Genomic DNA, 18,018 nt, shown 5'->3' on the forward strand with positions numbered 1-18,018 from the left:
ATTCTATGATTCTATGATTCTATGAATAAACTGCACTGCTGTCACCCCTTCCCTTCCACCCACTCCTCCAAACCACCACAGGATTCAACACCAACATCAACCCTCTGAATCAGCAGTACTGTTCTCTCCCTCAGCTTTTGATCCTGGTGGCAGGAATTCCCAGCAGTTGTAAAGAGAGAAAGAAGGAAGAAATCAGAATCCCTCTAAGGTCCAGCTTGCCCCAGCTCTCGTCAATGTTGTATGCAAATAAAAGTTTTCATAAGAATTACAGTATTCTCACTGACCACTGTTAGATTAATAAAAAATTTCATAATATGAACTCAGGTACAATTTCAGACCAATTCTCCTAGATCTCGCATGATCTCATTTCAGTATTACAAATGGAAATACAGTAAATAGAATTACTTAAAAGCATAGCAGGAAACAGATATGACCCTTTTTGGTTGTTGCTGTGGTGGGGTTTTTTTGTTGTTGGTTTTTGTTTTGTTTTGTTTTTTACTTAAATGGACAATCCACTTTTTTTTTTTCCAAATGGATGCAGGAGCTTTCCTGATGCTTTACTAAGTTTATACTCAGTACACAATTCACTTGCATTGGTAAATGGCATTTTCAAAGTAAAAAAATCACAGGAGCTCTCTATGGGACTTTTGTGTTTTGGGTTTTTTTTTCTGTTACCTGGGAAGGAACACTTTTTGGTGGCTCAATTCGTATAGATGGATCCCATTCTCCTGGAGGCAGGACTGTCACTTGGTCTAAAAATTCATCAATTCCTGACAACAAATCATTTCGGTCTTTTGCTTTATATGCAACATCGTGGAAAACCTACAAAAAGAAAGTACACAATATCTTTTTTTTTTTTTTAAAGGGGAACTGATTACAAGGAATACTTCACTACTTTTAGAAAGGCATGGGAAGCTTTTTATAGGTCCGCAAAAGTTAGGCTTTTACTTTACCTGCATACTTTTGCATTAAGAACTACCTGTATGCATAGCCCTACGGAACATAAAATAAGGAAGTTTATCTCCAAACTCAAAAGGAATATTGAGCTCATTTCTAAAATTAATTAAAAAGTTAATCTTCAATATTCAGGATATCAAGTTCATGTACTGAATTCATGCCTGAATAATTCTGCTCTACAGCCACTGTGCCACTATGCTGTGCTAAATCAGGACAAAAATACTTTAAACCTTCAAACCAAAACACAAGTTTTTATCAATAAAAACTTCATTTGTATGTTTAATTTTAAAAGACTTCTTCAAAAGCACATGAAAGCAATCCTCCTACTACTAAAATAAACCACCCTACGCTGTTCTACAGACTACTACAACACAAACTCTGAATTGAAAAACAGGCAGTATTTAAACAAAACAATCCCTGAATTCCAAGTTGCACTTTATACAGAGAGAAAAAAAAAAATGCTAGTTTTGCTATAAAACTGTTTGCAGAAGATGATCCTGAATTCCTTCTATACATTTGAAACCTTAACTGTTTGTCTCCAAAGACCTGACTATTAAGTCTTCTAATTGTAAATTAGACCTTTTAAGTCTGTTGAGGTCTTTTCAGACCCTTGAATAATTTGATTTTTTCTATTTCAATGATCTACAGTGTTCCTAAAACTTAGCTTACCTAAAAAATTAGAAGCTGCAACTAAAGATTTTAACATTCAGTTCTCACACTGAACAAATAATTGTATTTACGGACTAGCTGCCCAATTGTAAAATGACCAATTTCTGGTTTACATTCCCGAACTTTAAATTGTTCTGGAGTAAAGAAATACTAGAGTTTCTGCTAGATAACCATAATTATCAGCAATTCAGTAGGTGGAGCTCAGTACGAAATCAGAATTAAAACACCCTGATTTTGCTCAGTAAGATTACCATGATCTTAAAAAAAAGACCGGATTCGCCTGTGCTCTTTAAAACCATCCACGAGGGCTCCAAGCATAGGACTTCAAGTGCCTAGTAAAATTCTAATTTTAATTATTTGACCCTCCTTGGATAAAAAAAAACAAAACTATGATGACTCAATCACACTTATTCCTAAACTTCCTGTCCTGAACACTTACAGTTTGCTGTGGTTTTTTCAACATACAGTGATTCATATCAGACACGGTTCCATTTTCCTAATTTAATACAAAAATTAAATGTATACACCAAAGCTACAATGTCTTTTTCAGAAATACATTTAGGATTGCTTCAAGACAGACAAAGGGAAAAGCTATTTTCCATTATCAAACATAAGAAATAAGTTTACAGTTCTTCATTTAAGCAGTTTGGTTTTTTTTCCCTTTACAACCTGTCATTCCAGAATACATTTATTGAAAACAATGCAGTAAATACATTATTCTAGACTTCTTTAACTAGAAGCATTTAGAATACATCACTCACGTCATCCGTCATAAGTGTTGCTATTGATCTTCCAATTTCATGGTACTGTGGAGCTTTTCCTGCTGGTCCCAGCAACAAAAACAAAAACCTGTGGAGAAAACAATTGAGATTAATATGACTGACCCATTTGAATATACTCAGAGGGTTCTTTCAAACTAATGTTTAAAGAAAATTTAATGGTGAAGTGAAAATATCTTCTTCACCATTTCAGATATTAAAGACTGCTGCAAGACTAAGAAAAGACTTGCCTCGAAGTCATTACTGGAAGGTACTTAAGGCCTGAACCAAAATTACTCTGAAATCTTCTTAATTAAGCCTCATTTTTCAACTTCTTATAATGCTGTAAACACAGTAGAAATCCACAGGCTAAATCTCAATGAATATTTCCTCCAGATTATAAGCCTTTCTGATGTTCCCACTGTCAAAGACCCCTTAGTGAGGGCCTAGGAGCTTTATGACCTGTCCTAGCCTCCGTGATGATCATCTCTTCACAGGAGTTAAACCCCTCTCACCTGCAGTAACTGGCTATGTCACTCAGTGGATGCACAGATATACTTCAAGCAACGCACTGGACATACACATACAGGCATATACTCATCCTGTGTCAGTGGAAAGGAAGGGAACCTGCACTTTGAACACCTAAGGAAGTAAAAGTGACCTTTTTGGAAGGGAATCCAATCTGGGGGTGGGTCACAGCATATGTTAACTAACAGTCTCCATTTCTAATCACAATAATAGTTATCACTTCAAAAAAAAAAAAAAAAACCAAACTTGAACAGGACTAGTAGCTTATAAATTCAAAAAGATACAAACTGAAGAGCGAACTTCAGAAATTCTTTTCACAACCTTCTTCCCATACTCCATGAAAATGAAGTTCCTAAACACATTTGGAAAAAGTAGTACCTTCTCTCATCTCACAGTGCAAAAAGCTCTGTTACTTTTTCTTGGCAAGTTGACTACCCTAACTGAAACTGAGATTACATCTTCAGAATCAAGTATGCTATTCCAAATCTACAAGTCTACATCATTCTGAAAAATTTATGACAGGATAATTTTAGCTACATTAATACAATAATCTGTATGCAGAAATTTTGGAATTTCCCAACAACATTATGAGCACTAACATCAACCACCCTCTGAGAATTCTCACATCTATTTGTAAAACCATTGCCAAGATTATTTCTGCCTTCATTAGTGTGTAAGATGAAAATTACAAAGATAAACAAGCACTTTGATAATTTTAAAACATTAAAAAACAAAAACACTGAACAACATACATGTACAAATTTATGCCAAAGACCACAGAACATCCCAGTACATTAATGTGCACAGAAAATGAAGGGTACTCCCTAATGACCGATGAAATGACCTGCTATCTGCATTATGGGACCTGCATTTTGACATTTTGACCATCTATAGTAAATACACCCACAGTATACTGGTGAGACCCATTATTACAGGGGGATGGGGATGTGCGCCAGGCTGGATGGCATATTGCAGACTGAAAACCAATCCAATGTATTAGCTGCAGATTGGTTACCTCAGTGTCAATCATGTTGATTTGGGCATTTAATAAAAAAAGTCAAGTTTTTCCAGCACCTAGGTTATTCATATACAGAGTATTTGCACGCAAAGAGCAGAGCTTCAGATTAGAAAGACTTTCAGACTTAGTGGACTCTTCCCCACTGTCATGCTGCATTGCACTGAAGGGAGCTATGCCCATCTTTAAAATGGCAACACAAGCTTGGAAGACTCAATGCTTTTACTCCAGGTCATCTATTATTTTCAACTTCTGCACTTGCTTAAGACAGCATCATTACATTTGTATATCTAAAGCATTCAGAGACATTTATGGTAGACCTCGTTCCTTCAAATTTTGCAGCAAATGACTGGCATCATGTTAAAACACAAGTCTACATTTCTTGAGCTTAATAGAGTCTGTATAAAAAAAAAAAATCTACAACCATTTGATATCTTAAATATGATCATCTTATTGTATAAGTAAAGCCAGAATTTCCAGGCATTTATTTACCGTGTAGGAACTGGAACCTCTGTGAGACCTGAGAGAAGCACAGCAGGGGAGAGCCTCACAAAAGCAATAATAGGTCTTTCTAAAAAATCTACTTCTCCCACTAACACATTTGATGCTTCTGCTCCTGAAGGAATTTTCCTCATGAAGTTCATATCAACCTATTCACACAAAGATGAAACAAGTGTTTATTCCCTTACATTTGTTAGCAGAAATTCTATAACATAATCACAAGTTTTAACAGTATTTACTAGATATTTATGCTACAAAGAAAAATATAAAAGCAAATTAAATATCCCACAGTACAGAAAAGACAAACATGTAGAAAAACTCAGCCAGCCAGCCAACTAATAATAAACTATTTTCTAAAAGTTACAATTACTACCACCTACTATATTCTACAAGACTCCAAACTGCATAACCACCTTTCTAGTATCACCTATCATGACAAACATTCCATGATAGAACATAAAAAAAATCTATGCACAATTAACTAAGGAGAGTTCATGTAATTACAGATGGTTTCTAGAATGCAATTAGTTATTTCACAGCTGTGTATTTCAAAGGTGTCATAATTTTGAAAAATAATTTATATGTTCATGTCTTTATCCATAAAGAATATGATGGCTGAAAATCTTAACTTTCATTTCTGTACATAATTATAGAAGAGCACTAGCGAATGGTACAGCACATGAACTCTGTGTTCACATACATACACGCACACACAAAAGCACCAGTTACATTGCTATGTAGAGAACTTACAGATGGCCTCTTGAGTCCCACACCAAGTGTGCCACAACTACAGTGCCAGGAGGCTGACTCCTGCCCAACAGGAGACAAGGCAGGTGTACAGAAGGACAGGCCAAGCAAAAACATAAAAACTGTGACAGAGGAGCATGAATAAATGGCACCTGCCATGATTAGATGAGAACTACAGTGTAAGTTAGCTTTCCTTAAACATAATTACGTAACTTGGCAAACCAATTTTCTTAGTGTTTCACAGTACAGATAACACTACAGACTGAGTTTTATAGCAAAAGCTATAATGCAACTTGCCCAGCAAATTTAAATTATGAAAGAAATACAAGGGATTTACAACATTACACAAGATTTCTTTCAGAAAGTGCCATGTACAATAACTTTTGTAGAGTAAGCTCATTAAACATATTAAGCAAATTCCCTTTAAAAGATCTCTGCCAAAAAAAAAAAAAAACCACAAACCAGTAGAAGTCAGTACTAGAAAAAAATGTTACAACACCATCTACAAAATTGTTTTCATTAGACTCTTTACAGCAGATCTGAAAATATCTTCCTCTGCATGAGAAAAGTACAGCGGCTGCACTCTAAGTTACCAAAATACTGAAAAGATCATCAAATGAAACAGAAAGTTCAGTCCCACTGGGAAGAGTTTCAAAACATTTGACACATTTAGCCTACACCATATTCTGACAGTCACACATACAAGTTATGGCTTAGTACATATATATGCCTGGTGTACACTCATACACATGCATACATATACGTGTCTTAGTTCTAACTAAGAAAGCAGTTACAGCCACCATAGTTTTTGTTATATAGTTATTTTGTGCTAAGCATTAAGGTATTTAATGTTATTTACCTTACTAAAATCAACCGTGCTGTTTTCTCTGCTTCCTCCTGTCCCAGTACCTTTGACGTCTCCACTTTTCCCAGTGTCTAAACTTCCAGGTGCTGACTGTGGAGATGCTAATAGCCCTAAATTAAAACAATGGAGATAAGTTCAAAACGGTGTATGAAGTGAGCTGAATATACCAAAACTCAATGTGGCAGCTTGCTTAAAGCAAATGTGCAAGTTATTCAGTAACAGCACCCTACATTAGTGTCATAAATGCAACATTAACAAGTCACTGTGTTATCAAAATAACGACATAATAAAAAAAAATTAAATATTGCCCAAATGATGGCCATTTGCAGAACAGTCACCAGAAAAGAAAATAAGAGCTACTTTAATTGTAGCAAACATAACAAGTGTTGACATGTTAATCATAACTGCTCTAGTAATTGGTAGACAGCATCTTCACAATATTTAGAAGTCCTTGAACACCAAAAGCAAATACATCTGCTATCTAGTCTGCTGTGTTGCAGTTATTTCAATTGTAAAAAGCACCAACAAGCCTCAGGCTACAACTACAAGGAATGACACCCTGGTACTTAACTAAACCTGTACAAGCGAATAGTGTTCTACATGAAGGATACTCAGCCTACAAACCACAATTTCAATCAACAGACCAAAGCTCCAACTATTGATCTGACCAGATGTTACTATATGAAATGGACACTAACACATTAGCTAAAGAGGCATGTAAATAAAGTTATTCAAGTTAAACATACAGCTTCCCTCCAACATCTGCACTAAGACGTTGTTTTATGTAGCTTGCCACACTACTAGCAACATGGAATTGCAGGTTCAGTGAAGGGTGCAAAAGTCAAGTTACCCAGGTGTTCACACACACTGAATTCCATGTTGTGCTACGGTTATCCATACCCAAGCATCATCTAAAAGCTGGTCTAGGCATGCATAACCAAACCCAAATCCCATCTTTTGGATTACAGACCTTTTACTTGGTTCAGTTTAACATGCACTAGAAGTGCATTTGGCCTTGCTTGTCTACACTAGACTGTGCAGATGTGGTGATAAACATGCTTTAACATGCTTTCAAAACCACATCTAGACAAAGACTAAAGTCCAAACACTGCATTACATGCATAAAGTTTGTATTTAGGTCAAGTGTCACTCTAGTCAAGATAAAACTGAGGACCTCACTGGCTGTGTTTTAGCTATTGTTCTATCGTAACTAGTGCCACATAACTACTTGCACCCCTCCGTGTTTATAATTTAGCAATTTTACATTTTTTATAATTTCAAGTGACAACTGAATTCAATTTTTTTGATCTCCAAATATATTTCCAAAAACCTCTTTCAAAGAGCCATCATATCAATGGAAAACATGCAGGTCCAAGCCTTTACCATTAATTTTTCATTCTTACAGTTCATAGGGGTATACAAGTGGTGTGGGTAGTTTTTCCTGAAGCAAAAACCAAATGAAGTTAAAAACCTGCAGTTTCCTTTGTGAATCCTAAGATGCATAATTAGTTAATACTATAAAAATATTACAGTCAGCTAGACCAAAAAAAACAAAAAAAATCACATTCTACCCTTCCACTCCAAGATGTACACATTATTCACAAGAATAACTTGCAGCAATCAACCACCTGTGAAATCATCTGTTCAAAGTATTCAGCTGCATAAGAGTTGATGTTAAGATGTGTTTATAGGACTAGAAATAGAACAGAAATATTAAATAGGTGTTGCAGAAGATGACCATAATATAAAAGTTTATACAAAAACTTTTTTCACTTTTTCCCCCTGCAGATCAAAAAAGGCAGCAGAAGATGCGTATGACTGATGGAAGATGAACAATAATGCATCATTTTGCACTTTTCACTGTGTGAGCAAGAGCAAGCAGAGGCTAGAACAAAAAGTGGAGAGACAATAACGGAGAAGGATAGAGAACAAGGATTCTACATATTAGCGTAATTATTTCACTTCTAAGTGATACTGTTTCATCTAAAAGGTTTGCTTTCAACATTTCTCCAACTAAGTCACAGCTAAGGTCCACAAGTTTTGGCACTGATACAGGAACATTCGCCTGATGCTAAACAAGCATAACTAGTTTTCCTTTCTGCTGGTCTTGCAGTTGTACAGACTGCTGTGCTCACATGAGAATACTGCTTACAGGTTTTCAGATCTGCGCAAGCATTTCCATACGATACTGCTTTTCATTACGCACATCATCCTGCTATTTGCGGGGAAAGTCAAAAAAAAAAAAAATCACCTCTAACAGTGGAACACTTTTACTCAAATCTCACACTAATAAAAGAACTTATTTCTTTCTCTTCTCCAGTTCAGTAGATACAAATGCAGAGGCTACTGCTGAAAGGAAGACTACCTAGTTTTTTCCAGACTGTGAGACAGAGAAACTCACCTAGTCTTACCAAGCTTCCAAGGAGATCATTAAAAATACACAGTACTAGTCTTGATTTTGTTATGCAGATATATCACCTGCCTCCTTTGAAAGACAACAGGGGATTGAGTCTTGATTAAGTCTGGATTAAAACCTTGTAAAATCACTCAAATCACAGTACTTAGAACTACACCTTCACTAAAGATCACACGCATTTGTAGCCAACCACACTTGGTTTAACGCTGCGATCACAAAAATCTAATGAACATTATCTACTAGAAAAAGAAATCAAGAAGAATGCAGACATCTGCCTCACACCTCCACTTCAGTTAAAAAAAAAAATGTTGGGGGAAAAGAGTTCAACACCTAAGCATGACAGTTCCAATATAAATATGTTTACACAGGCAAAATTTAGGAAATGGAAACTTTTAAATACAAAGTTACATCATATTTATGCTTGAAGGAAATAAAAATACATTTTTAAAATAAATTCTAATGCAGTTTTGATTTGAAAAAAATATCAGAAGGCAAATCCTACAAGGGAAATATGTAAAACTTTCTGAAATATTATTTGCAGTAAGTAATATTTAGAACAGCTTTGTTCTTACAGTAATTATTTCACTCAGTTTTAAAGTACATTTATCAGTGAACTAAAATACCACTTAAAACAGGCTGCTTTGCTGTCATACACAGACATTAACATAGCTTAATGATGCTGGTGAACTAACAGTGTTCACCTTTAGCTGTAACACAGCTCTTTTCCTAGCTCTACCTATGGAATTCATTATTCAACAGTTTCAAAGAAGGGAAAACAAAAGTTGTTCTTGAACTAATGACAAAAGAAAAAAAAACTGTTAAAGAGAACCCTTTGCCTGGTTGACTTACTATGAACTGATGACTGGCTGATAAAAATCAAGCAGTAGACTGAAAGTGCCCCCCTCTTCCCTTCTTTTACAGTAATTCGCATTATTTTTCAGTAACCTTCCAGCTATTTATAAAGACTCAAAAATGAAATCTGAATGGCCAAGGATAGACCAATGCTAAACAGAAGAGATCAATTTATTAGAAAATTAAAACAGTTCTTAATTCTCACAGGAGGCAAACTCAACTGAATCATGCAGACATGGAACAAGTATTCAGGATGCAATATTCTGAATTACTAGAAAGATAATACAAATAATAATCTATAGTGGAATGGACCAAGACCTTTTTTTCTTTTTATTAATACAAGGAAGATGACTTCCTCTTCGGGGTTCCCTTCTGAATCTGTCTTCCAAGAAGACAGAGATTAGTCCAACTGCAGATCTGAAATCACAGTCCGAGAATGTCTTCAAAGGTATCTCCAAGGAAAATGTGTCTTTCTGTGGTCAGATGATTTCTTGAATTAAGAAGGAGGGAAAAAACCCAAAAAACCAAGAATGTCTTCCATCATCATTGGTGTTCATCTTTCTCTGGAAAGACTTTTATTTATGGATTAACTGGGAAATCATCCCTTTCAGATTTTTCCTCTATGAGAAACATCCCCTTGAGGCACAAAAGCAATTTGAACATGACTTGGATATTCTGGTGGAAAGCTTTATTAGCGATAATAATAGCATCAAGTACTTGAACTTCATTTGTTTGCCTTCTCTTGGGTTCTAAAGACCTTGGGTCTGGCATGCTGTCATTCCTGTCAGATGAGTAGAAAAATGAGAACTGGAAAACCAATTACAGTTGTTATTTTACTTCTGGTTTTTAATTACCTTTGAAAGATGGCTCATGAGAGGGAATGATTTTCATGTGACTTCTCTTAAGTTCCCAAAAGGAAGTCAGAGAAAGAGGTTTTTATTTGCTTTTCTGAATTTAAGGAAGGATGAGCCTTCTACTCCAATTTAAGATGATAGCCTAACAACACAGGTTTTTTTTCAGTGTCTTGGCTGCAAAATGTGAAAAGGCAGATAACCAGAGTCTTTTCTCTGTCAGCGAATTTTCACTGCTACATGTAACAGTGAGTTCTTATTAAACGAGTGAGGAAGGAAACCAAGAAAAACCTTACTGACCAAAGAATTGAATGAAATAAGCTTCTCTAGCCCCTACCCCCACCCCCTCAATATGCATAGGCATAAAGAGGAAAACCTACAAGCCAGATTTTCACAAGATAAAATCGGGGGGGAGGAGGGGGGCCGGCACTGGAGCTGAAGCAGGAGGAGCCTGAAGGCTGCAAAGAAAGATGATCCCCTTAAAAACACCATCTAGAAGAACCCTAAAGTCTCTGAAGAGGTTATAATTTTGCAAAAGCAAAGCAATTATTACAGTATGTATTCAGAATGCACAAGTTATGAAACATTTACTAGAAACAAAGAAACCATCAGAACTTTCCATCCTCTCTTTCAACTTATCTATACTTCTACATACCTTTTAACATGTAAAGAACAATAGCTTTGCAAGACAACAAATTAATCAATTGCCCAGCTCTGACCTACCTTATCCTATTTTGCATATCAAACACAACAAAACAGTAATCAAGTGTTTGATTTTGAAGAAGTGCACTAATGAATAGCTATCTGGAAACAGCTGCAGCCGAACTGAACTTGCCGGTTCCATAATAAACTACTACTGTTTTTAATGGCCCTGGTTTTTAAAAGCACAAAAAAAAAAAAAAACAAAAAAAAACACCAAAACTGCTTAAAGACTTCATGATACAACTAAACTACAAACACCACTGATTATTGCATGTTTCCTATTCTTTCCATATTCATCTCTAATACTTCATTACATCTTCGGCTGTAGCTATCTCAGGATATCAAACACTAGCTTAAAATATTACTTCAACCACTGACAAAAACAACAAGGCAAAACCTGACGTGGACTATAGGTGAGTGAAAGGAAAAGGCCACCATTTTTGACATTTTGCTTATATATTATATTTTTAAACCATATTCCTTTTTAATTACACAAACGAAGGTTAATTAAGTAATTTTTTTTGCTGGCTTTAGTTAAAAGCTAAAAAGTTAAAAATGCCAAACAAGAAAACAGTCACAACTGAGAAGAAATAAAACATGCAGGCAGAGACAACAGTTATCATATTCCTTTGTGCCCAAGTTATGTGCCAAAAACATCACAATGCAAGTGATCCAGATGCAGAGAGCATCACACATGGACAGTTTAAATTTCAATAGTTGCCTGGTGTTTTGTCAATATTTTCCTCAGTCTTCTTTTCCTGGCTTTCCTGCACTTCTAAGTCCTCCTCAGGTGGGTGGATTATTACTGAAGGAATATCATCACTGGCAGGTGACACCAGCAATTCCTTGCCCTGAAGTGCACTTGGCTGGGCACTTGTGGTTGGCGGGTGGCTGCAGGCAGGACTGGACGGTGGTGTGTTTTGAGGGGTAGTTACAGGGGTTGTACATCTTGAGGTTGCCGGGGTTCCAGCTCTTGAAGAAGGAAGAAGGTAATTGAGAAGAACTGACAAATGGCTTTCTCCTCTCAGGGAAATATTTGAGGCAGAGAGACCTGTTCGCAAAGAATGACGGGAGGCTGAAAGGCCTTCCCCTGAGATAAAACAAATGAAACACCATGAGGCTTACAACAGGGATATACTGAAAAAAACACATACAATTATGCATTAACAATTTACATAGTAAATTGCAAGCTTTACAGGCCAAAAGTGTCATACTCATGCAAGTAAGGCAAGAGATAAAAGCAAATCTGGTTTCAGACATGAGAAGTCAGAAATTACTGATGAGTACTAATTAGAATGCCAAAGAAACGTCAGATATCTTAAAAAATCAGTAAGATTTGTTAATATAACCCCCAAAAAAATTGTCTCTTGAAACTGACTTTTAAAATTTCCTAGAACTTGTTATTCCAAATTGCACAGCAGCTACCTTTCACACAATACAAAAAATACATTAAAAAAACATTAGCAGCCAAAACATTACAAGACTTCACAGTCAACTGCATCCATTATATACAAAGAATTGTTAAACTTTTAAAATTAAATATTTTTGAAATGAACATGATCAAATATATCTAACCATGTTAAATGCAACTGTCTTCCAATAGGAGTCTTGTTTTAATAAGAGTTTCCTAGCCTACCCTCTAATATATAGCTTTGAAGAGGGCACAAAGGTAAGATACACAGTCCCATCTCCATTTCTTCTTACTGTGACTTACTAAATATCCCCATTTGCCTAAAATAAAACATGTTTCTCCAAAATCCATTGTTACTTTTTTACCCTATCCAGTCTCAATGTCTCACTATTTTTATATAAAGAGAACACAGTCTCGTCACGGTTCCCTCAGATTTAAGTTTGTAATGGATTTCAGCTCTCCGTTAAAAAGACTGTCTACCTTCATATCAGCACTTCCAGGTTTAGTGATACCATTTCTCCCGTTTACCACAAACACTCTTCCTGGGATGGCAGTCAGGAAGACTACTGATTACTTCTACAATTCCTGAAATCAAAAACGTGCTGTTTTTACATACCACCCAATCAAGGAAGGAAACAGCAAACTAGACACATTTAGTCTCACATTTATACTACAGAGACCAATATGTTGAACAACCCTAGAATAATTTACAAGAAGATGCAGAAAGTATGCCTAGGTAAAAGTCACATACATTCCCCCCACCCCAAAAAACAGAAGAGTGGATCCTACAGATACAAACTTGATTTAAATTAAGAACAAAAGCCTGAAAGATCAACGATTAAAACTGCAGTGCAGTAAATACAAGAGAACCAATAAACCAAACTGTTTGGTTTTGTTTATATTAATCACTACAGTAATAATACAGCTATACTTCTGTCAGCATATCTGTGATGAATCATGAGCATGAGATGTTCTAACACACAGAGGAGCAAAAAGGAGTCTAAAAAGTATTATGCACATATGCATGTTTGGTTTCCTGGTTTATTAAAGGGTAACCATAGGATTAAAAATAGAAAGTAAATCAGTATAGACTAGCAAAGAGATCATCACATTATACTTGTTTCTTATTTCAGCATATATGCCATATTCTGTTGTAGGAATAGCATTAAGACTAAAATGCACTAGAAAGTGGAAGTGATACATGAAAAGCAACTGACGAGCAAGAGAGCTCAAATGCAAAATTCTCAGAATTACAACTGAGGATACAGGTGTTCAAGGGTGAGCAAAACCAAGTTTATATGTGAAACATTCATGTTGGCAAAACAAAAGAGGAAAGTCAGAAGTTATAGAAAAACTTATGCTCTTATATAAATTAGTTATATTTTCATTCTAGAAAAAATATTTCTGAAACTATCACAGAAACATTTAAGCATGCAATGAGCTATTTTATTTTTTAATTATTCACAAGCTAACAAAAACTATCAGCAAGCTGGGACATTTGCTGAAGCATACTCTGAATACGCATAAAACTGAGAGCTCCCAACAAGCACTTAACTAAGTGGAACATGTTGTAAGCAATGAGGCATCTTTCAAGATAGGAAAGGAACTCTTCAAGGACCGATTCATTAAATCAGTATAAGTTTTCAGTAGACTAAAAAATTTCAGTTTATGTGTCTTAGTTAATGCAAGGCAAAACAAAGAACAGAGATGGAAATAAAGGCCCATACAATACAAATATTCTGTTCTGCAGTATATATATTGCTATCTGGACTTTGGAACTGGATGTCTAGAGTAAATGTATTGATATTCCAGAATACTTTCAGGAGTTGGTTCAATAAAATATGTGGTACTGCCTATTAAACCATTGCAAATACCTTTCTTGGGTTTGGGATATTTTTTTTCCTCGATAGATCCTTCTCCATAAAACAAGGTAAAAATAAAGCATTCTAGCTAAAAGTATTTTCTTCACTATTAGCACAGTGAACTTCTAATCATATTAACATAACAACACTGGATTAAACCACAGTAGCAGTCAGCATCACTGAACTCATGACATGACCACAAAAGCAAATCTCTAGTATAAAGACTGAATAAGCAAGTAGGATCTATCTGACAAACATATAAAAAGCTATGTCATGATGCTGAAATTCCTCAAACTTTACAGATTTTATTCAAGTATATCCTAAAAATAATTACAACCTACGTAGGTCTATTTTTATACTTCAAAACAATAATGCATGCTGTGTATACAGGCAGGAGCAGAATGTTTGAGTAAATTCAAAAATATACAGAAACATCGTCCACAGCTACACATAGCACACACTGTTATCATTAGCTCTTTGCTTATCAAGAAGGAAACACTTATCTGCTATTATCAGCTGAATTTTCCTTCATCTCCCAGTGAGAACATTATTAACAGGTTAGAACAAACTGGATGCTAAAACTTATCTCACCATTTCGTTCAAGCAAGTGAGGGTCAGAATGTTTCTTGCCTATATCTGCAAAAGACCGAACCAGCGGAATCCGATTGCTGAACTTTTTCTCATTCTGATGATGGTGCCTTTTTAGAAGAGCCTCTCTCACATTCTCTCTTATGGATTCATCCAGCTGGCCAGAGGCAATCATGTTGTCCAAAACCATATCTAGATAATAATGACAGAAAAGAAAATTATATATATAGCTATCAAATCTCTCCTTCACCACACTCAAGTACTGTAGTTGACCCAAATAATTATTAATAAATAATGTTTCAAAAATCTATTTTTAAAAAGTATTCTCTTTAGCAAAGTCATCTTTAAGAACCCACTTTCAAAGACGTCACTACAGTGAGAATAACAAAAGCACAACATGAAGATCCAAAAGACAGTATTTATTAGGAGCATCATGTTAAGAAATAAGTTACTTAATATTTTATAATTTATTGTCCTTTACTTCAACTGTGACTCCATTTCAAAAAAAAATTATCTGTGTATTCAACAACCCTCCAGTAGAAGGGGACACACAAAGACAGAAAGAATGGAGAACAGACTTCTTAAGACAGTTTTAACCTGGTGTTCCCTATTTTGAAAGCATACAACTATACAAAAGTTATTATAGAATGAGATAAATTCCCTAACTCCTATGTCACCTTTAGATGCCCTAAGCTCTGGAGGCTCTCTATCTAACTTTATCAGATTCACATGCTTTAGAAGAGTAAGTATTAACCAAAAGCTAGTTACGTCACTTAAAAGTAACTAATCAGTCAAACAACATCAAGTTATCAAAGTGCATCTCATCAGTATACTCACACCAGGAAAGAAAGCCATGTCTGCAAAAATATCTGCTGTGATTTCTTAGCTGCCTTTTTTATTTTAATTAATATAAAAACTGAAAAATGCCAAACCCTGCAAAAATCATCACAAACCTATGTGACAACTTCTAAAATGTATTTTGCCATTCTTAACTGATATATCAAGAACCTAATTGTATTGGTCTATTGCAATTACATAGAACTTTTCACAATGAAAACTGTTATGGCTCAGAATACCTTACAAACAAAACTATATGCAGCAAAGTCTCTGTCAGTACAGTGAAGCTTCCTTCTGGGATTACTGGCAACATATAGCCTTTTCTTGTAGCTTCTCAGAAGGAAACATGCCACCCTCTCCCTCCTGTTTTGAGTGGAAACCAACAACACCTACTAGGTATTCCTGGCTCACGGACACACAACAATACATTCGTATGCCAAGAATCGTTATCCTACATGTTTCATACTGGCACCTAAAATTAACTTGAAACAAATTCATGCAATCTTTTAAGACATCCTAGTTCCACCTAAAATACCTGCTATTAAAAGAGTGCTGTTAAGATAGAATTAAGTAACAACTATTTTTCTTATGTATTAAGATTATTGCTAAATTCAATTATTAAAAATAAATTAAAAAAGCAAAACATTACTTTCACAAACCACGTATTGAACACTCTTGCTCGGTAAGTCAGGAAAATAGGAAGGGAATACCAATTTCCTGAGTGAATTTCAAAGATTTCAAAACAAAATAAGAAAACATTTCAAGTACTGCCACAGTTTTTAATGCCAAAACACCTTGTCCTTCACATACATGTTGGTCAGCCCTATGGCTAGTATGACTCTTGAAAAGGCATTCTACTGTGTGGTACCTGCAGCAAGAGGTATCAGGAAAATTATGTGAAACTAGCTCAAAAGCATTCAGACTAAGTAGGTATGTATGTGTGTGTATGTATGTATATCTCTCTCTCTCTATGAAGAAGTCTTCAAAGTTGATTTTATAGTATCCAAAATGACCATGTAATTAGAGGGGACACTCAACATAGTAGTTCAAACAACACGTAAAAAATTTATTTCTGCTCACCTCTTATAAAGGTAAAAAAAAAAAATACCAGATGTGCAACAATCAACTGCACTAATGGCATCAAGTTAACATCAGCCAAGTTATGATTAATAATGATGGTACTAAAGTGCACAAATAAGTCCTAAAATGTTCTGGCAGATATTTACATTACATCTGTAGAAACAAAGAACACACTCAGGGATTATAACATAAAGGCAAATTCTGGGCCTCATCCTGAAATACGTAATAAAGGAGGTCCTACTCATCCAGTGTAGCTCCTTGTAAGAGAAGTTTGTAGGATCAGCTCTTTATAACCAGATGAAAAAACTGCAGTATGCACGCACAAACCTATTTCTTCAATACAGTATTTTCAAGAACATAAAAAGACACCACCATCAAAAACGTCTCAAGTTATAAACTAAAATTTAGGAATAAGATATTTTTTAAAAAAGCTTTGCTGCAACCTGCTATCTCATCTAGTGTGTTTGCTCTCATGTCCAACATGACTGTCCCGTTAAGAATACAGCTTCGCAGTTCAAAGAGACTGTGCAGAGACAGAGTTGCTACATAAGGCTTGCTCCATCGATCACCACCATCTTCTACATCCTCTTCAAATTTCAGCCACCTGAAACACATACACATATGTATATTTCTCCTGGAACACAGACAATTTGGTAAGCAATACCATTCTTCCCTGTGGCTTCTGTGCTACAAGGAACAGGAAATTCCATCAGCTCATATCGCCTTTTCCCAGACAACCCAACTAACAGTCACAACAGTTCTATCAGGCCTTTTAAATACACTCAACTTTTAGCTTTTGCCCATTTCATTTATTTTGGTTTGAAAAATACCTGTCTGTTCACGAATTCTTGTGAAAAGTGTGGTATTGTGCCTTGTAACTTGACTTGCATATCTCAGTTTCATCAGTATTTTAGGACTAGAAAGCTGTTTGAAACACACCTATGCAATGTTCAAGTCTGCTGGGGTGCCAAGTCAGACATTTAAGAGGTAGGTAATACTAGTATGCGTAACTATAAATTGATCTTGGTTCTGACTCACAGGCATTATGTAAATTGAACTTCTGCAAAAGCCAGCATGCAATAAGGCAATTAGAAGTACTGAGTGCAGAAGACTTTATTACAACTCATACATACAAGGAAGCAACTTAACCAATAGGGGCCAAAAACAATTGTGGCATGCTGTAATGTTCATGCATGCAATTTGGAAAAGATTAATCTCATGCTACCTAATAACAACATATTTAAATACCAAATTTTCTTTATGTTTGAGTGAAAAAAATTGACACTAACATACCGGCAATAATAAAGAAATTTCTGAGATTGCAAATACCGTGCTCTATGGCTGAACACCTGTATTTATAACTAAGCACGGCTGGACCT

At 35.5% G+C, this 18,018-nt stretch overlaps 1 protein-coding gene across 1 annotated transcript in view; it reads right to left on the minus strand.

Moving 5' to 3' along the window:
* Positions 1–675: 675 nt before the first annotated feature.
* The window catches only part of LOC104464375 (sodium bicarbonate cotransporter 3-like), a gene marked incomplete at both ends in the record, with an annotated part of 30,661 nt that continues 13,318 nt past the window's right edge, over positions 676–18,018 (minus strand). Inside the window, 7 exons of the mRNA XM_010077064.1 lie at positions 676–822; positions 2,388–2,475; positions 4,420–4,577; positions 6,035–6,150; positions 11,583–11,951; positions 14,726–14,914; positions 17,083–17,243. Of these exons, the coding sequence (XP_010075366.1) occupies positions 676–822; positions 2,388–2,475; positions 4,420–4,577; positions 6,035–6,150; positions 11,583–11,951; positions 14,726–14,914; positions 17,083–17,243 (1,228 nt within the window). The remainder of the gene's footprint in view (positions 823–2,387; positions 2,476–4,419; positions 4,578–6,034; positions 6,151–11,582; positions 11,952–14,725; positions 14,915–17,082; positions 17,244–18,018) is intronic.

Source organism: Pterocles gutturalis, unplaced genomic scaffold, assembly GCF_000699245.1.
Source record: "Pterocles gutturalis isolate BGI_N339 unplaced genomic scaffold, ASM69924v1 scaffold51306, whole genome shotgun sequence".
NCBI classification, from domain to species: Eukaryota; Metazoa; Chordata; class Aves; order Pterocliformes; family Pteroclidae; genus Pterocles; species Pterocles gutturalis.